The sequence below is a fragment of the Typopeltis vanoorti genome, chromosome 10 (genome assembly GCF_054136105.1).
Source record: "Typopeltis vanoorti isolate ZY-2024b chromosome 10, IOZ_Tvanoo_1.0, whole genome shotgun sequence".
NCBI lineage: Eukaryota > Metazoa > Arthropoda > Arachnida > Uropygi > Thelyphonidae > Typopeltis > Typopeltis vanoorti.
Window position 1 is genome coordinate 43,938,209 of NC_143558.1, and position 22,542 is coordinate 43,960,750.

Consider the following 22,542-nt stretch of genomic DNA (forward strand, 5'->3'; position numbering starts at 1 on the left):
GGCTTTGCAAATTACATTTCCTCAATCTTTCTTCATACTCCACATTTCAAAGACCAGCTACCAACTTTGTGAATCTTCTCTGAACCCTTTCTAACATATCTTCGTCACCAAGTAACCAAATCTGTGCACAATAACCCACACGAGTCCTGATCAATGACCAGTTTATACAATGGAATCATAACCTCTTTATTTATGCATGCCAAGGTCTTCTCCTGCATCATTGCTATTATTCATGTGATGACTTCACAACTTTTGCAATGTGGTCCCTGAATTTCAGGTCCTTGTCCATCACCATCACTCCTGGATCTCTCATCTCCTCTACTTCCTTCAAGATTTCCCTACCAGGTGTATACTTTGCATCCCATTGTTGCTTACCAAATTTCAAAATCTTACACTCTGCAATGATGAACTGACAGTTCCACTTACTTGCTCATTCGTACAATCTATTCAAGTCCTGTAAGGCCACAACATCTGCTTGACTCTGAATTATTCTTCTCCATTTTGCATCATCTGCCAATAGTTGCATATCACCAGTTAAACCCAACCCAGTATCATTAATATACAAGTTGAATAACAGTGCTTCAATACAAACTCCTGCAGCACACCACTAGCAAATTTCCTCTTTTGGGATACTGAACCCCCATATACAACTTTCTGATACCTATTCTGACAGCCAGTCACTGATTCTATTCACTAGCTATTATCCAGTCCCATCCATTTCAATTTATTTAATAGCTTGTCATGTGGCAGTCTGTCAAAAGCTTTTGCAAAATCTAAGCATACCACTGTATATGCATCTTCTTATTCCATCATATCTACCTTGCCCAATATATTTGTCACCTTGTTACTGTATATACGTTGGTAAAACATGATCTCTCTTTAACATGCTGACAATCACAGAAAATACTGCTGTTATGAATCCATTTCTGTATCCTAGTTCTCACTGATCTCTTCAACACCTTAATCACAACTCCAGATATACAGATTGGCCTATAATTTGAGCATTTCTGGCATTTGAGAATGAAAAGAGAAATGCAGGAAATGATAATAAGATTTGTGTTGTGAAATATCATTGACAGTATCTAAGACAAAAAGTCTTAGATACTGCCAAAAAGTAATCACAAAAAATAGGGTTTTAGATTACTGAAAAACAGTTTTTTTCTTTCTGCATAACATTAGTTTGGCAACTGTTAGGTTACAAAACTGTTCACACTTTTCACTGAGATCCACATCTCCCAGAGATCAAGCATTTATGTTACTAGTGAAAATGAGTTTCATTACTCAGTCATACCACTACTGTTCAACCTGGCAAATAATATCTGAATTCCAAAGTAGTAGAGTCCTAATTTACTCTTCCTACATTTCTTTTTCAGTATACAACTAATGATTGATGTTTTCAAGTTATTTTAGATATCATGTCTTCTTTTTGGATTTACAGTTTTATGGCTGGGAAACATAGTCAGAACTATTAACATACCCACTGGTGTGAAGGTGCAGACTGAGATGAGTTGGCTTGAATTATGGCAGAAACAACCAAAGCTGTGAGGCCAGTGTACTATCTGGTAATTGCAAGTGTTTTTCCCAGAGTTTCTTGGAAGAAAAACTTCCCCTGCTACCTCCATATGAGACTGACTGGATAAATCACTTTCAAGTGAAAAATCCTTATGAAGTATCCTAGACAGGATTCAAGCAACATCTTTCCAACCAAAAAATAAATGTCATGATAGCCTTACAACTTGCTATGAAAGTACTCACAGACATGCAAACATCAGTCCCATTAGCATTTCAAACTTTCAAGGTGCAGCTTAGTTAGGCACTGCAAACTCTGCACTCTTTCTCAGGTAGTTCAAGAAGAATATCTACATTCTTCCCTTTCAGGTCTAAGCTGAAAACAAAATATTACAACTTTTATACATTTAATACATAAATATTGTGATATGAGGTTGCTTAAGGATAAAAGCTGAATAACCAGGAAGAAACTATTATCTAACCTTTTAAGGAATGCAGAGAAATGAGCAAGGTTTCCAAACACGTCCAAATCTTCACCTTCTCACAATGACAATGGTTAGTAGTTATCAATTGAGAAACTGAAAATGAATGGGGATAGTGGGCAATTTGAGATTTAGTAAACCAAATTGTATTCTGCATTGGCTTAAATCAAAAGAAAATGATAGAATAGCATGTCAGCTGGGATGTCATCCAGTTAAATAATGTCCCTGCTGTTTTCGTCAACCAGAGTGAATAGTGAAAAGTCAGATACTGAAAACAAACTCAATATCAGTAGAATGGAAGATCGGCGGCATCAACATAAGTATCAATAGAAAAGAAGTGGAACTGACAACAGAATTAGAGAAGTACCATATTAACATAATTAGTGTTGCAGAAACACAACAGAAACAGGTGAGTTTTCCTAAATAACAATTACAAGATGTCAATATTAGACAGTAATGATGAAAGGATGACAGCTATGGTCTCAGAGAAGTTTCTACTAAGGTAGAAGTGGAGGAAAGACATGAAGAAAAGAAAAAAAAAGGGAATAGCCTAGTATGAGATCTAAACAGCAGAATATGAAATGAATATTAATATAATAATGGTAAGAACATGATGGATTTCTGTTAGGGACCAAGCCTGGTCATTATTAATAGTATGCTCCAACATAAAGAAGTTCACACAGTCTTATTGACTATGTTACTGTTGAAGCATTATCTTCACGCTGGTTCACTACATGAACATACAGGGGGTTTGAAATATGGTAGAAAGTGATCACCATTTAGTTTTAAAAGTAAGAAAAAAATGAATATCATACTGAAAAGAAAAAGCACATACAAAGGTTTCAGAAGGAATCAAAGTTGAGCAGCCTTCAGCAGAAAATGTAGTGTCAAATAATATTCAAGAAAAAATGAATGAGATTCTGAAAGAAGGAGAATCAAGCCTTGGAGACTCAGACTCACTGACAGAATATGAAAAAAAACACTAAACTGATTCAGGCAGAGAAGCATGTGGTGAAACTGTTTTCAAGGATAGAGAAATCAGGACTCCATAGTGGACTCTGGAAATTAAACAGGAGTCCTAAAAAAAAAAAAAAAAGCCAAAATTTCTTGGTGGCAAGGGTCAACATTTTCTCAATGAAAATACAGAGAATAATGTAATATGAAACAGTAAAATAAAGGATTTCCATGACTATCATTAAGTCATGGAAAGTTGTTTCACTTGACTATAAATTAAATTAAAAATGCCAAGAAATTATATTCTTGTTTAATCCTTTATCCAAGTATAAGCAAATAAAGTCTTCATGTGAAGTTTCTTCATGACTAGTCTACTTGTATATATAGAGACTAATGACTTCACATTAATTGTCTTAGTATCCCATAATGCAAGGCACACATCCTTTTGAGGGTGTATAATGCTATGCATTATGTGAAGGCCCAAACTGGTTTTGACCTTTACTGAGATCGAAAGTGGTCTGATTTCATGTGATTACTGTGAAGTCATTAGCCTCTATATACAAGTAGCCTAATCGTGAAGAAACTTCACATGCAAACTTTCTTTGCTTACATTTAAATAAAGGATTAAACAATAATATAGTTTCTTGGCATTTTTAATTTAATTTATAATCAAGTGAAAAAAACTTTCTACATCTAATCCAGAGTATAGGAAAATCTCGCTTAACGTGAATCTGATATGCATGTTAATCAGTTAATGCAATTGAGTGAAATCATACTATTTCTCGCTTTAAGCGAGTGATTAAGCACTTAACGCGATTTTTTTACGTTACACAAACTTTTTTGTTGCCAATCTTTAGCGAGCAGAAAAGCTGGAAGTCATTAAGAGACATGAAAGTGGCATTAGTAATACAATGATTGTGCGAGACCAGCAAGCCTACAGTTTGGACTATGTTAAATAAGAACAAAGAATGAGGAAAAGTTGCTACTGCTTTTTTAAGCATGCAGATCAACCCAAAATAGAAACCATTTAATGATCGAGAAGGAGCATCTTCTATCATTCTGGATTGAAGATTATAACCAAAACAAACAAACCAAAAAAAATTATACCTCTTAGTAAAGGGAATATTCAAGCAGAAGCTCTCAATATTTTTACCTCACTGAAAGAGATCAAATTTCAAGAGGAATGAGAAAGCTTTACTCTGAGTTTAGGATGGTTTGACCATTTTAAAAATCGAACTGGACTGCATATAATGTAAGAATAACTGGGGAATCTGCTAATGCTGATAAAGATTCTGCGGCCAAGTTTCCTGAAGAATTGCAAAGGATAGTTCAGGAGGGTGATTATGACAATCAGCAAATATTCAACATCGATGAAATTGGTCTCTTTTGGAAGCGTATGCCAACAAAAACTTTCCTAGCTAAAATTGAAGCATCCCAATCAGGATACAAAGTATTTAAAGATCGTCTTATGCTTTTATTAAGAGGCAATGCAACTCAAGCCTATGTTAGTTTATTGTGCGCAAAATCCAAGATCTAACATTATTGAAGAAATCAGCAAAACTGAAAAAAGAACTTGGATTTAATGAACTGGGTAATGAAGATGTGAGAAACTTGTTCAATTCCCATTCAGAACATTTAAGTGAGAATGATCTCCTCCAACTAGAAGAACAGCGTGCATATGAAGAAGAAGATAAGGAGTGTGAACAAGAAGAGAATGTTATGACTAAGAAGCTAACTGCAAAAGAACTTGAGCTAGTTTTCAATCACATTGAGTATGCTAAAGAAATTTTGTTTGATGCTGATCCTGATATGGAACGAAGCTTCGAAGTTCACCAAAATCTTGATAAAGCGATCACCAGCTATCGCAAATTACATGACAAGATGAAAAAAGTCAAGCACTATTCAAACATCTTTACTTAATTTTTTTGTAAAAAAGTAGCTCAATCAAATATTTAGACATTAAATAAAAATTTAAGCAATTGATTTTTATTAACTTTGATGATTTTATCCTCTAATATAGCTTATACTGTAATTTTTTTCTCTCCAAATTTACGCTAACTGATGAATGAATTATGATTATTCCTATTGTTTATTGTATTTGCTTATCGCGCATTAATAGATGGATTAATTAATCGCGTTAAGTGAGGTTTCCTGTATTTTAATAATAAGGTGTTGCTCTACTTGTATATGGGATATACATGATTTCTGCATTACTTCAACCTTTGTATCTCTTCTGGGTCTGACTCCCACTGATGGCATTTAATAATGTTCATCTTTGGGCTTGATTGCTTTCTAGGAAGTAGAGCAGTTCATTTTTAAAAAAATTTAAAATGCCAAAAAATAAATTTAAATTCTTGTTTAAAAAAAGTCATGGGAACACATTAGTAAGAACATAGAAGATAAATATCTGGAGGATGGAAAAATGTTCTGGAGGCTATTGAAAAAGCTTAAATGTAAGAATGCTAAGCTACGTGTAAAAGTAACTAAAAAAAAGTCAAGGAAGACTGGTAAGAATATAAAAGATAAATATTACAAAGGTGGACCAATGTTCTGGAAGCTATTGAAAAATCTTAGCACTGGAGGAACCAGAACTGTATAATAAATCATAGGTGGTCAAAGTAACATAAAAACTGAGGACAAAGATATTGTAAATATTTGAAATAATTATTTTGACAGATTATTAAATGAGATTAGCAGTGATGGAACAATGGTAGAAAATAATTCAGTGGAAAAATCAGGGGTAGATATCAATAACTAAGATAGAAAAATGCCATCTGCAAAGATGGGAAGGGGGGGTATTGGAGAAGCATTATAGTAGATCAGAGTAGAGTTCTCATAGTACCCATCTATAAAATAGAGGAAAATGAAATTGAATGAGAGAAGTAAGATACATGCAACATTCTTGAAAGTGGTAAGAAATATTGTCAAAGGGAAATGTTGAGAAGAGCAAAGCTTGGTTTAGATCAAATAGGGCCATGATTTCTCAACTATTATGATAAATTGAGAAATCGCAGAAATCATTAGTGAATTCAGGCCAGTCTACTAAAATATGATAAATAGTTAAAACAGATCCATAGTATGCACACACTATTTCTTTACATAGTACCCAACAGCAGTTTTTTCAATGAAATAGAATAGAAAATATCAGAGTAGATCTCACAAATTTCATAGCTTTAAAATACTTTGATATGATTTTGCAAGTGAGTGTTCAAATCTAATTATAAAACACAAATGAACACCTGATTTACGAACATGTTTACACTCATTAACTGGAGTGTAAACATCTATTTAAACATTAATAAGATCATATTTGATATTAACTTAGTTACTTCTTTTTTTAACTGTACTATAATGTTATAGAGGTACATAATGTTTTGTGAAACTTTTGTATCAGTTTAGTATGTGTGTACTGAGTTGCAATGTATGTTGTATTTCTTATTGTGGTCCATGGTGGGGAAAAAAAGCTTTGAAAACACTAGACACAATGCATATGATCTCAAGTCTAGCAATAACAATTTTCCTATGATCCCTGTACAGAACTGGAGTGTCACAATTTAATTTCAGACTTTATGTGGTATAGTTTATTAATCTTTAGAAAGATTAACAAATGAAATATTAGATTTGTTCTTATGATTACCTGTAATCATTATAAAGGGATTGGCAGATTATGATCTTGTAAGGGACAAACTGACCTAACTGCAGTGTCTGCAGTCACATTTCCCACAAATCTCACCATCCTTAGGATAAAACACAGCCAAATGTTCAGTGAGTCTCATTATGTGATACACCAGATGTTGTTGGATCAAAGAGATCGAGAACAAGATGAGTGACATACCACACTTCATAGTGCCTGTCATGAATTAAGAGAGTCTGCATAAATGATGCACCTTTGATAGTGTTTCAAATTTATATTGTTTAATGCAAGTTCTATGAGAAGCAGCTCAGCAGTATAGTTACTACATTCCAGTTGGATCTTAGTAGATATTATGATGTATGAAAGACAGCAGTTACTCCACTGCAAACATTGAATATAATCATCTGTGTGATTAGCAGAAAAGCAGAGTATTCTGTTCCATGTGTTTTAAAGAGCAGCTGGTAGAAAAATGAAGGGTGGAATATTTTCCAGGTTGCACAAAGGGAAACTGCATAATGGGATGTATCCAAGTCAAGGTATTCTCTAGCATGGTTGCAGTATCGTCTAAAATTATGTCCAGACCTTGTAATAATTCTTTTATATGCAACCCAAAGTGATATATAACAGTCTGATGTTTATTATATTGATAAAAGGCACAATTACATGTGGTAGTCTGGCAGTGAAATGTTGGCAGTTTACATTAATGATTCATCATCATCATCATCAAATTCCTGCCATGTACCCTCAAGGGGTGTACAGGATATGACAGTACTACATGAAAAAATTACATTATTACTAACTTCCTATCTACAATTTTCCTCCAAATCAGTCTGTTACTTGTCAAGACTCCAACATTATCAGATCTTATATTTCTATCGTCTAAGGCACTTTCTACTGTATCAATCCACCTATAACTTGGTCTTCCTCTGGGTCGTTTTCCTGCCAACCTGGCAGAGAACACTTGTTTTGCTAATCTTTCCTCTCCCATTCTATTTAAGTGACCATACCACCTGAGATTAGCACTGCTAACGCATTCCTGGATGCTGACAATGTCAAGTTCTTTCCTAATATCTTCATTTTTAATATGATATTGCCATTGATGCCATCTGTTCATGCCACTAATCTTTCTCAGGACTCTCATATCTGCAGTCTCTAGTCTTTGGTCAAGTGTTTTACTTCTGACCCAGCTCTCAGATCCATAAGTTAAAACTGGTTTGAACACTGTCTTGTATACAGCTAATTTAGTGTTCTAACTAATTTCTCTCTTATTCCATATGAATTTATTCAATTGACTTCCCACCATACCAGCTTTGCTGATTCTGTTGTCTATTTCTATATTTAATTTACCATCTTCAGTAAAAATCGTACCTAAGTAGCTGAAATGTTTTATTTGTTCCACAGGTTCTCCATTCACAACACAGTTGACATTTTCAATGATTCTGCCTATTTTCATTGTCTTTGTCTTTTTATTGCTGACCTTCATACCATATCTATTACAACAGTTATTCAATTTAGTCAGAGAATCTTGCAGACTTGTAGCGGATTTATTTAGAAGTATAACATCATCCGCATAAAGCAAAGAGCTGACATTAACATCTCCAATTTTGATATCAGGTTTAATACCACACATCCTTCATAATGTGATCCATATAGATAATGAATAACATAGGGGATAATGTACATCCTTGTCTCACACCAGATTTAACATTAAACCATCTTCCTGTACTTCCTTCAATTCTAACTGCTGACTTACACCTCAAATAAAGACAAAGTATCGCTTGATATAATGCCCCACAAATAGTTGAGAAATCATGGGAATATAACTGCAGTGTATTGAATAGATTCTCTCTTGGCACCTTGTCATATGCCTTTTCCAAATCGACAAAACTTAAATACAGATCTTTGTTATATTCCCATGATTTCTCAACTATTTGTCGTAAAGTGAAGATCTGATCCTGACAGCCTCTATTTGGCCTGAATCCAGCATGTTCTTCACCAAGCTTTTCTTCCACAATTCTTCTCAACCGTTTCTCAAGTATACTTGCATAGATCTTGCCAGGAACACTCAGTAGGGAAATACCTCTGTAATTCTCACATTCAGTTTTATTTCCCTTTTTATATATGGGTACTATGAGAGCTCTACTCCAATCATCGGGAATTCGTCCCTCTGTCCAGGCTTTCTGAACTATGCAGTGCAGCCACTGTAAGACTTTTATACCACCATACTTCAGCATTTCTGGTCGAATATCATCTACTCCTGCTGCCTTTCCACATTTCAAGCCTTTGATGGCTTTTTCTACTTCAAGTATGGATATGTATTCCTGACTGCATGCCTGGTCAGTGTTTTTTATCACTATGCTGTCATCACTGCTTGTTTCATTTAGCAGTTTTTCAAAGTAATTACTCCATACTTCAAGGATATCTTTTTCTCCTGTTTTCATGTCACCTTTATCATCTCTAACTCCTTTTACAGCATTCTTTCCTCCATTCCTAAGCTTCTTCAACAACCTCCAGAATATTTTGCCGCCTTCTTGATATTTATTTTCTATGTTCTTGCCAAAGTCCTTCCATGACTTTTGTTTAGCTTTCTTACATTTGTCTCTGTATTCTCTAAGAGTAAAAGCTGACTTATTTGCCAGGAACTTTTGATATGCTTTCTTCTTTTCCTTCACTGCCTCTTTAACTTCCTGTGTCCACCAGGGAGTTCTGATTTTGTTATCGTTGCACACAACCTCACCACATGCCACTCTGGCAGAATCAATCAATGTTTTCTTCAGAGTTTGCCACTGAATCTCCAAGGTTTGATTCCTGTTCTCAAACTCTTTCATTTTCTTTTCAATAATTTTTCTGTATTTTAGTCTACAGTTCACATCTGAGAGCTGCTCAACTTTTATTCGCTTTAAAACTTTCTTACATGTTATTCTTTTCAATATGAAATTCAATTTTATCCTGCTCAAGACTAAATAGTGATAACTTCCACTTTCAAATCCCCTGTACACTCTGGTGTCTTGCACCAGGGAGAAAACATCACTATCAACAATAACATAGTCAATGAGACTTTTCTTATTCCTAGCCTCTTCTCTCCATGTGAATTTGTGCACATTTTTATGTTGGAACATGGTGTTAGTAATAACCAGTCCATGTCCTGAGCAGAAATCCAACAGATATTTGCCATTATTATTAGCTTTGCTCTTTTCTCCAAATTTTCCCAAAATATTTTTGTATGTCTCACAATCATTCCCTACTCTGCTATTTAGATCCCCAACAAGGACCAACTTTTCCTTTTTCATTGTGTCAGTTGCTTTTTCTAAAGCCTCAAAAAATTCCTCCACTTCTACCTTAGTAGAACCTTCTGTGGGACCATAGGCACAAATAAGTCTCATTGTCCAGTTCCCCATTCTCATATTTGCCCACATTACTCTACTTGAGACTGACTGCCATTCAAGAAGATTAGCCTCGTATTTTGTGTTGAATACTATGGCTACTCCTTCTTTTCTTTGATTGTCATTGCCTGAATATAATATTTTGTATTTATTGCTCAGAAAGATCTCACCAGTTTTGGTCTTTTTTGTTTCAGTCACCCCTATTATGTCGATCTGGTACTTATCTAATTCCTCAGCTAGCTCCATTTCTTTGCCATTCAGGCTTCTTACGTTGATAGTACCGAACTTTAACTCTGGTGATGTTAAGTTGGGATTTGTTTTCAGATTTGTTCCAGTAGCTGACTTTTCGCTGTTCGCCCTGGTTCCCTGGCGAAAACAACGGGGGCCTTGTTTAACCGGGTGACACCCCAGCCAGCATGAAATTTTGTCATGTTGTACCATCATTTTTTATTTTGGTTTAACCAATAAGAATACAATTTGGTCAGCTAAATCCCAAATTGCCAGCCCATCCTCGTTCGTTCTGTATCTAAGTAGATACCCAACAGGGTGCACCACGAGAAGGTGAGGATTGGACATTAGGTCAGAAGCCCTGGTCGGTTCTCCGCATTCCTTTAAAGGCTATGTGGAGGTCTCCTCTCAGTTATACAGCTTTGACCCTTAAGCACCCCTACATTAATGATTGTTGTATATAGTGTACATTAATGATTGTTTAATTTAAATCAATCAACATGTTTTACTTAAATTTTGTAAATCACATCTGACGAAAATATCTAATTCTCCATTCCTACTCTGGTGCAGTCTGCAGAGTAAAGCACATAACAGAACTCAAAGGATAATATGAATCTCTGGGTTTGAAATAGACCACTTTACAATAAAATAAAATCTACAATAAGCAGGTTTATAAAATACACATATGAACATAGGGGAAAGATATTAACTGTTCTAAATTACACACATACTTTGGTTTAAGTATCATAAACCATGTACAAACAGAATTTGGAAATTCAAATAGCAAACAATGTAGGCACCAGGGACGAATATTCAGGGTCTGCTAGGTGTGTGGTGCTCATTCATTGAATAGTAATATCACCGATATTATATTTTTGCATTTATTCCCATTAAAGATTCCCCTAATTGTTTCCAGACTTTGCATGATTTCTAAACGCAAACATAATATACTAATGCTTCATGAAGAGGGCACTTTTCGATGCGTAAACATTGTATCACACTTGCTTTAATATCCTGGGTGTGCATTCAAAATACATATACCTTTGAGCCCTTTGAAAAGATGTACAGATGGTGCAGTGGGTCAAATTGTTAGCATTCTACTAGTTTTAAACTGCTCAGAAGGTGAGCTCTGAGACAATAGCACCTAGAGGCTGTGAATATTATGTCAACCAATCCAATTGAATGTTGTCATCTGTCATGAGTTGCTGTTTTTGTTTTCTGAGTTTATTCTGTTTTGAATGCATGAAGTGTGAACTAGCATGGGAGACAAGTTTTTAATATATAATTTTCAATAAATTTATAACTTTTTTGCCCATATTTACAATGGGAAACAGTACTGTAGCCAAAGGAGGTAAGCATCGTCCTCCTATTCCAAATTTTATACCTTTGAGTAATTCAAATATTCCAACCAAATATAGCATTCTCCTTCATTATTTTCTAATATATAGTATCTTAAAACAAACACATTGTCCCCCACTCTACACAGATTTGGTTACAATTAATTGATCATTTAAAGTATTCAAAGTTATCCTACAATTAATTGCATTAGATCAATTACAATGAGCACTGATGTACTATAATACTCCTAAAACTTGCATACATCAATAAAAATGCAATCATATGGTCAACTGATGTGAATTTTGTAGAACAGGTTGCATACACCACTACAGCACACCCAACTGAAATGGGCACGTGTTGCCACTGGTAGGCACATAGTGAATGTTACTGTCACTGAGGTTGAAGTTAGGGCAGTGTAGAAGGACCGCTGCACTTTCTTTATAAAGATGTTCAAATTTGTGGAAGCAACTATGCAATAATTCAGTTATCATCCCAGAAGGTCCTGTGGCTAGTATTAGTAACTGCATTTTCAGCAAGGTCAGATTTATCACGTTTTTTGGTATGAATATAGGAAAGGTGTTCAGAAATATGTTTAGTGACAAAGCAGCCTGTTTGACCAAGTCAAATTAACTTGCAATTGTATGGAAATGAATACATTCCATGTTGCAGTAAACCTTGTACTCTACTCAAGTGTCTACATAGTTGCTGCTTGAATTTTCCAATTCTATTTGTTACACTGACGATGGTTTAAAATAATTAAACTGAAAGATTTGTATAATTTAATTCAGTAATTCAATATCTTTCCACTGTGTTCATGTGTGTATTTTATATTCCTTAATGGATTTGCAGTTACCTCTATATAGAAGAAAACAGGTTTATGGTATGACTTTTCTGTCTGTATATCTGACCCTTGTTCTATGCATAGCTAAATTTAATTTTTTACAACATAAAAAGCATAATTTTAAACTCTTTCTCAACCTTATGTTTGCTTTTTTTAATTAATATATATAAATTTTTTCTTTGCATGTATGCATTAAATAAAATTACCTTTTACATTTTTCTTCAGCAGCATTATGTGCCTTTATTTCTTCTTCCCAATGTCGCTGTAATGCAGCCAGCTGAATTTTCATTTGCTCTAAACATTCAGGAGAGTCTTCATATGAAGATTTTAGCTTATTAACTTCATCACCTCTGCCTTCTAGTGATGATATCAACTCTGAATGTGAAGAAATATGTCTTATACCACAGCTTCCCAGACAAGTAGGAAGTATTTCTGTTTTTTGCAGACTTTCGTAATCAGAATTCACTTGTCTTTCTCTTGAAAGTGAGGTCTGTAAACTGAAATAAAAATGCAACAGAAACCAATTAAACACACACACACTGATTAATAAAAGACCTGCATAAACACTATGTAAATTAGCAGTGTGGTAGCAAAAGTAGGAGGTTCATTGCTACACCTTCAATTTGTTGAAAGTGCTGGTTGTGCAATTAAAATATCCCAGTTTAAGGAAGAGCTAAAATGTTGTTGTTGTGTAGAATTATGGTTGAAGCAACTAAGGCTATGAGATTAGCCTATGTCTTAATTGTGCATTTTCTTTTTCAAGTTTGCTTGTTTGTAAGATGAAAAGCAGTGGTTAAAGAGCTCACAAATATCCTGAGAGAAGATTTTGGAAAAAAGGTTCCAGTGTATCATCTACAAGTGCATGTGTAAAATGAGACAACACACACAAGTTCATAAAGCAACTGTTCCTCTGCAATTCTGCAAACTGGTTGGCTGAGTGGGTTGCAAACTTGCTCTGCAACAGTATTAATATTACTTTCAAGTCTCCACAGATTCCAAAGGCTCACTGTGGGAGGTCACTTATAGATCACAATAACTATCATACCTTGCCTTGAACACATTCAATGTTGGAACACACTATCCACTCTGGCAATGCATTGCACTTGTTCACCACCCACCAAGCAAAAAACCTTTTTTTCGCTCCTTCACTCACATGCTCTTCATTCAGTTTCAGGGATGACTTCTTGTTCTTGCATCACCCATTATCCTATGCAATAATTCCCTTATATCTATTTGGTAGGCTCCTCTCACCAGCTTATACATCTCAGTCACATCACCCCTTCTCTTCTTCCTCCTATCTGCCATCTCTGTAGACCACGTTCCCTCAATCTGTCCACATACTCAATATTCCAGTCCTGAGACAGTCTTAGTTATTCGCCTATACACTCTCCAGTATTTCCCTATCACCAAAATAGCCAGACCAGATCCGTGCACAGAAATCCAAATGAGGCCTAATTAGCACATTATAGAGTGGAACTATCACCTCCTTATCCATACATGTCAGCATTCTTAGCATTGTAGCAGCGATTTTTTGGGTAGCTCTTACAACTTTTGCGACGTTAATAAACATTAACAGTTGTTTATTAAGCACCAAACTCTACAGCATCCTAAAAAGGAAGCACAGTGAACCTCAACAACTTTCCAACTAATAAATGAATTGCAAGTACGAATTTTGCTACTGTTGATCCAATGGAAAATGTCTTGCTTATATCATCTACTTTTGGATTTATTAAATGCTATAGGAAAATTTTTTAAAACTTAAATGATTGCACTTGATACTACTAAAGCATTTAATTGGTTTAGGCTAAGATTCTCTTAAGTATCCCAATCTTATGAATTGGTCTTCTGCAAATGTGTTGCTAGTTGTTTTTTTTTTCCAGTCACCTAATATACGCAATGGTGTATTAGGTTGATGGAAGTTTAAGGATGAAGATCACAATGAATTTTAGGGTGTAGAAAGGCTTTGTTCTTTCATCTAATCTCTTCCTTCTTTATCAATGATTTTTCTTCAACGGTGTACTGGAATCCAATGCATTTATGAATTTATTATAATGATTCACAGCACCTATCTTTCTTTATTTAAAAAGTGCTAAATAAGTTAACCTACAATGAGCAAAACTTCTAGAATATTCACCACTGTACTATCTGTATATCTTTAAATACTGCTTTTATAATTAAGCCTGACTTTATAATTAACAAAACTCAATCATGTCTTATTTCTAACAAAAAAAATTCCCCTTTTTCTATTCTTACCATTGATAATACCCATAATCTGGTATTTCAAGTAATATGAAGTATTTTCAGGTTAAAGTAATAACAAGATGCATTTTTTAAAATTAAATTTAATAAATCAATATTCATCTTGGTTCAAACTTTCATACTTGGTTTTCAAATTACTTCTTCAGAGTAGAAAACAGAATGGGACTCCCACTGACAAGCAGGGATAGGAAAGTTATTATTCCCCTTTATAAGATTCTAATAAGGCCACTGGACTACTGAACACAAATCCATTCTCCTGAATTCCATGGAGAAAGAAGTGATGGAGAGGATCCAAATGTGGATTACCAAAACTGTGGGAGGTCTTTGGAATGCACCCTAGGAAAATATACCGAAAGTGTGTGGACTTCAAAAACTAGCTGATAGGCAAAAAAGAGGGAACGTGATAGAAGCATTTTACAGTGGTTTTATAGGACTGACAGCAAAGACTTTTTTGCAGCACATGTAGGAAAAGAGAGAGAGAGAGAATAAGGGTTCACCTCTGAGAATTGTGTAAAAGTGTGGTTAGCAGGGATATTGGGACTAGATTTTTTGCTTGATGAGTGGTAAATGGGTAAAATAGGTTGCCAGCAAAGGTTATAAGTATATCCGTGAATGAACACAAGAAGAGGTATGATAGGTACTGTGTGAATAACGGGTCTCCTACAATGAGTCTTCTAACTCAATGGAGACACCTGCATAATAATAACAGGTTGATTGGTGGGGTTACAGATAGATAATAAATGATCGATGCTATTAGTGTTGTCAATTTAGTCGTCATCTATTCATAATAACAAAATGATTATCATCATCATCATCAAATTCCTGACATGTACCCTCAAGGGGTCTACAGGGTATGACTATATGAAAACTACTATATGAAAAATTTACATCATTACTAACTTCCTACCTATAATTTTCCTCCAAATCAGTCTGTTACTTGTCAAGACTCCAACATTATCAGATCTTATATTTCTATCGTCTAAGGCACTTTGTACCATATCAATTCACCTATATCTTGGTCTTACTCTAGGTCGTTTTCCTACCAACCTGGCAGAGAACACTTGTTTTGCTAATCTTTCCTCGCCCATTCTGTTTAAGTGACCATACCACCTGAGATTAGCACTGCTAACCCATTCCTGGATGCCGACAATGTCATGTTCTTTCCTAATATCTTCGTTTTTAATATGATATTGCCATTGATGCCATCTGTTCATGCCTCTAATCTTTCTCAGGACTCTCATATCTGCGGTCTCTAGTCTTTGGTCAAGTGTTTTACTTCTGACCCAGCTCTCAGATCCATAAGTTAAAACTGGTTTGAACACTGTCTTGTATACAGCTAATTTAGTGTTCCAACTAATTTCTCTTTTATTCCATATGAATTTATTTAATTGACTTCCTACCATACCAGCTTTGTTGATTCTGTTGTCTATTTCCATATTTAATTTACCATTTTCACTAAAAATCTTGCCTAAGTAGCTGAAATGTTTTACTTGTTCCACAGGTTCTCCATTCACAACACAGATGGCATTTTCAACTATTCTCCCTATTTTCATTGTCTTGGTTTTTTTATTGCTGACCTTCATATCATATCTATTACAACAGTTATTCAATTTAGTCAAGGAATCTTGCAAACTTGTAGCGGATTTATTTAGAAGTATAACATCATCTGCATAAAGCAAAGAGCTGACATTAACATCTCCAATTTTGATATCATGTTTAATACCACTTTCCTTCATAATGTGATCCATATAGATAATGAATAACAGAGGGGATAATGTACATCCTTGTCTCACACCAGATTTAACATTAAACCATCTTCCTGTATTTCCTTCAATTCTAACTGCTGACTTACAACTCAAATAAAGACTAAGTATTGCTTGATATAATGCCCCATTGACACACCATATAACTGTAGCGTATTGAATAGCTTCTCTCTTGGCACTTTGTCAAATGCCTTTTCCAAATCGACAAAACTTAAATACAGATCTTTGTTATATTCCCATGATTTCTCGACTATTTGTCATAAAGTGAAGATCTGATCCTGACAGCCTCTATTTGGCCTGAATCCAGCTTGTTCTTCACCAAGCTTTTCTTCCACAATTCTTCTCAACCATTTCTCAAGTATACTTGCATAGATTTTGCCAGGAACACTCAGCAGAGAAATACCTCTGCAATTCTCACATTCAGTTTTATTTGTCTTTTTATATATGGGTATTATGAGAGCTCTACTCCAATCATCGGGAATTCGTCCCTCTGTCCAGCCTTTCTGAACTATGCAGTGCAGCCACTGTAAGACTCTTATACCACCATACTTCAGCATTTCTGGTCGAATATCATCTACTCCTGCTGCCTTTCCACATTTCAAGCCTTTGATGGCTTTTTCTACTTCAAGTATGGATATGTATTACTGACTGCATGCCTGGTCAGTGTTTTTTTACCACTGTGCTGTCATCACTGCTTGTTTCATTTAACAGCCTTTCAAAGTAATTACTCCATACTTCAAGGATATCTTTTTCTCCTGTTTTCATGTCACCTTTATCATCTCTAACTCCTTTTACAGCACTCTTTCCCCATTCCTAAGCTTCTTCAACAACCTCCAGAATATCTTACCACTTTCTTGATATTTATTTTCTATGTTCTTGCCAAAGTCCTTCCATGACTTTTGTTTAGCTAGTTTTACACAGTGTTTCGCTTTCTTACATTTGTCTCTGTATTCTCTAAGAGCAAAAGCTGACTTATTTGCCAGGAACTTTTGATATGCTTTCTTCTTTTCCTTCATTGCCTCTTTAACTTCTTGTGTCCACCATGTAGTTCTGATTTTTCTATCCTTGCAGACAACCTCACCACATGCCTCTCTGGCTGAATCAATCAGGGTTTTCTTCAAGGCTTGCCACTGAATCTCCAAGGTTTGGTTCCTGTTCTCAAACTCTTTCATTTTTTCTTCAATAATCTTTGTTTATTGTCTACAGTTTACATCTGAGAGCTGCTCAACTTTTATTCACTTTAAAACTTTCTTACATGTTATTCTTTTCAAATTGAAATTCAATTTTATCCTGCTCAAGATTAAATAGTGATCACTTCCAATATCAAATCCTCTGTACACTCTGGTATTCTGCACCAGGGAGAAAACATTATTATCAACAATAACATAGTCAATGAGACTTTTCTTATCCCTTGCTTCTTCTCTCCATGTGAATTTGTGGACCATTATTACTAACACCATCTTCCAACATTTTTATGTTGGAACATGGCGTTAGTAATAACCAGTCCATGTCCCGAGCAGAAATCCAACAGGTATTTGCCATTATTATTAGCTTTGCTCTTTTCTCCAAATTTTCACAAAATATTTTTGTATGTCTGACAATCATTTCCTACTCTGCTATTTAGATCCCCAACAAGGACAAACTTTTCCTTTTTCATTGTGTCAGTTGCTTTTTCTAAAGCCTCAAAAAATTCCTCCACTTCTACTTAGTAGAACCTTCTGTGAAACCATAGGCACAAATAAGTCTCATTGTCCAATTCCCCATTCTGATATTAACCCACATCACTCTACTTGAGACTGCCTGCCATTCAAGAAGATTAGCCTCGTATTTTGTGTTGAATACTATGGCTACTCCTTCTTTTCCTTGATTGTCATTTCCTGAATATAACATTTTGTATTTATTGCTCAGAAAGATCTCACCAGTTTTGGTCTTTTTAGTTTCAGTCACCCCTATTATGTCAATCTGATACTTATCTAATTCTTCAGCTAGCTCCATTTCTTTGCCATTCAAGCTTCTTATGTTGATAGTACCGATCTTTAACTCTGGTGATGTTGTGTTGGGGGTGTGCTTTCAGATTTGTTCCAGTAGCTGACTTTTCGCTGTTCGCCCTGGTTCCCTGGCGAAAACAACGGGGGCCTTGTTTAACTGGGCGATGCCCCAGCCAGCATGAAATTTTGTCATGTTGTACCATCATTTTGTATATTGGTTTAAGCCAATAAGAATACAATTTGGTCAGCTAAATCCCAAATTGCCAGCCCATCCTCGTTCATTCAGTATCCAGGTAGATACCCAACAGGGTGCACCACGAGAAGGTGAGGATTGGACATTAAGTCAGAAGCCCTGGTCGGATCTCCGCATTCCTTTAGAGGCTATGTGGAAGTCTCCTCTCAGTTATACAGCTTTGACCCTTAAGCATCCCCAAACTGATTATAAGAGATATAATATATTTTTTTAAAAAAAGTGGTTTAAGATGATTTTTCCGAAGTTGTGATCAATTAAAGCTGTCATTATGAATACGACTATGTCAGTACAAAAAGGCTTCACTGCTTTCTTTGGCATCCAAGGCATTCAAGATAATACTATGGATGGAAGAAACTGTATAAGATCTGATTCATAAGTTCTGTATATGGTCCACATGTTCTGAGACTCTTAACACTGCAGATTGACCAAATAACAATAAGCACATGAGATTTGGTAAGCAACAGGATGTGATAAAAGAAGAAATTTACCTTAACTAAGGTTATTCTCGTGGAAAGGCTTAGACATTGGTTATGCATTTTTAACTAAGTATTTTAAGGAAATTACAATGTCACTAAGATATACATTAAAATAAAATTTAATATACTTCAATATTTCAGCAATATCACGTTGCCATTTTCAAGAAACTTAAGTACAAGACACGTGCACGCAGGCACAATATACAGTAAATGAGGAAGAAGCAGGAAGCTATTATTTCTCCTAAAGTCTTGATGGTGCCCTCTAGCAGGAAATGTTGGTATTCTTGGGCGAATGGGCTGAAGGTCTTCTGATGTAGGTTTCCCAAATTTGAGAAAGTCTCATGCAGTCAAATTTGTTGAGGTTCGGATTGTTTCTTAGGGCTGAAGCTGATTCCATAAAAAGCCTTTCATGCTTGTATTTACTACGGTGTACTATCGTGGCTTTCTTCCACCGTATTCTATGGCAGGTATCCACCAGGTATCCCACACGTGGGCACAACTTTGCCATCGCGCCCAGAAGAATACCTGCTGAAGATATTATGATAAGAATTGAACGTGGGATATGACACCTTCCAAACCACGTCGCCAACGATACCTGACTGGATGTAGCTTGTGTTCTGAACAAAGCTAAACCACCAAAAGCCAACATGCCCAATAAGGAAATTAAAGCTCTACTGGAATTAAAGAAAAACAAGAAAATAATAATCACCAAAGCTTTGGGAACGCCACAGTATTGCTTAACCAAAAGGATTACACAGGTAAGGTGAAAGCCTTATTGTTAGATTGGGCTACTTACCTCCCTATCGAATACAATCCCACCAACTCACAAATTAGAAAACTCCACAGGCTCCTTAAGAAGGTCACTTCTTGGCCTGTGGAAATCACTAACAAATTAAAACCATTTAACTCCATACCCCCCCCCCCCCCCCCGTATTTAGACTCCCAAAAATACATAAAGAAAATGTGCCTTTATGTCCCATAGTGGATGGCATTGATTCCCCCACATACAAACTAGCTAAACATTTGGCCAAAGCTCTCTCACACTATACTGGCAACACACCTTCACACATAAAAAACTCAGCCCATTTCAAAGCCAGCATAGAAAACCTTACACTCAAACACACTGACATAATGGTCAGTTTTGATGTCTCCTCCTTATTCACAAATGTTCCACTCAAAGAATCCTTAGAGCTAATCCAAGCTAAATATCATCCCGATATCACAGCCCTTTTTCAGTTCACAATGAACTCAGGCTATTTTGTTTGGCAAGGAAAATTCTACAAACAAATACAGGGGACAGCCATGGGTTGTTCACTCTCCCCACCCTTGGCCAACTTTTATATGGAGACTTTTGAAGAGAAAGCCTTAAACTCTGCCCCACAAAAACCAACCATTTGGCTTCGCTATGTTGATGATGTGTTCGCTATTTGGCCACATGGCTCCAATGCACTAATCTCCTTCCTAACACATATAAACAACTAACACCCCAGAATCAAATTCACCCTGGAAGAAGAAAAAAAACAACTTCCTTCCTTTCTTAGACACACTAGTCACCTGCCAGCCTGATGGAACCTTGGTTTTCTCAGTCTATAGAAAACCCACCCATACAGGTAGATACATTCACCAACAATCCCACCACCCCTCCTTGCAACAATATGGAGTCATTAAGACACTACACAACAGGGCTAAACTTATCTGTTCAAATGACAATGCCCTAACCAAAGCCACGATAGTACACCATAGTAAATACAAGAATGAAAGGCTTTTTATGGAATCATCTTCAGCCCTAAGAAACAATCCGAACCTCAACAAATTTGGCTACATGAGACTTCCTCAAATTTGGGAAACTTACATGAGAAGACCTTCAGCCCAATAGCCCAAGAATACCAACATTTCCTGCTAGAGGGCACCATCAAGACTTTAGGAGAAATAATAGCTTCCTGCTTCTTCCTCATTTACTGTATATTGTGCCTGCGTGCACGTGTCTTGTACTTAAGTTTCTTGAAAATGGCAACGTGACATTGCCGAAATATTGAAGTATATTAAATTTTATTTTCATATATATCTTAGTGATGTTGTAATTTCCTTAAAATACTTAGTTAAAAATAACTAAGGTTAGAAAGGAGAAACTTCTCTATCATGTATACAGTGCATAGATAAAATTTCTTCTAAACCTTAGAAATATGCTGTGAGTGCAATGGATGAAGGCATGAATGGTGAATATGGATGAATATCTTCGGAAGGGATTACAATGGCAAAAGAATAATGATTGATAATATGTATTAGTCAGATACTATAACCATTACTGATCAGTGCTTTTGATGAAGCAGAGTTCACTTAAGTAATATTACAGAGAATGTTCCATGAAACAAGGTACTGATTAGCCAAAACTTCTGGGAGTTAATCAAGAACAGAATTTGAATTGAATGGTTTTTTTTTTTTTTTTTTTTTTTTTTTCCCCAATGACTGCCTACCCTTCATGGACACACTGATCACACATCTTCCAGAAGGTTCCTTATCATTTTTGGTTTATAGACAATCCACACATACAGGGAGATACTTAAACAATCACACCATCACCCTTCTCAACAATACAGTATCTTAAAAACACTAACCCATAGAGCTAGAGCAATCTGTTCAATGATAGATGAATCACTGCTGAACTTTCTCACCTACGTCACACCTTCTTAACCAATGGTTATAATCCCCATAAGATAGATAACATACTAAATGCTACCCAGAAATCCCCCTCTATCTACCACAGAAGACTACAACAAAGCTATCACCATCCGATACATTAAAGGCACACATCTGAAAAGATATCTAGGGTGCTTAACAAACACCAATTGTGCACCGTATTTAAACCTCATGTGAAATTAGTAACTCTCATCCGTTCATCTAAGGACAAATGCACTCCTTTATCACATCCAGGAGTCTATGAAATGCCCTGTTCTTGCCATCAAGCCTACTACAAACAGACATGAAGAACTGTGGACATCCGCCTCAGTGAACACAAAAAATATATCTGACATTTTCATTATGGCAAGTCGGGTCTGGCAGACCATGCTTTGGATACCCCTGCACACAGGATCAATTGGAAAGAAACAAAAGTAATGCACAGAAGCTTTTACAAGTCAGAGAGGTTGTTCCTGGAATCAACAGAAGCCTTAAAACATACTCCAAACCTTAACAAGTATGGCTGTATAAATCTACCAAAGATTTGGGAGATAGTCATCTTAAGACCAAATTAATATTTATTACTTTTATTTTATTTCATTTCATTTTTTCAAATTTTATATGGACTACTATTTCAAAACTTTGATTTTTTTTTTTTTTAAACCTAGATGGCGCCATATTAGGACTTTAGTCTTGTGTTGCACGCTGCAATTACTTTTACTAGCCCCACTGTTACACCGGATTGTGGTTGTTTTGCA

At 35.7% G+C, this 22,542-nt stretch overlaps 1 protein-coding gene across 1 annotated transcript in view; it reads right to left on the minus strand.

Annotated features, from left to right (window-relative positions):
- The window catches only part of LOC150102372 (uncharacterized), a 211,795-nt gene that overhangs the window by 1,090 nt on the left and 188,163 nt on the right, over positions 1 to 22,542 (minus strand). The window contains exon 11 of the mRNA XM_090399565.1: positions 12,576 to 12,866. Coding sequence (XP_090255691.1) covers positions 12,576 to 12,866 — 291 coding nt within the window. The remainder of the gene's footprint in view (positions 1 to 12,575; positions 12,867 to 22,542) is intronic.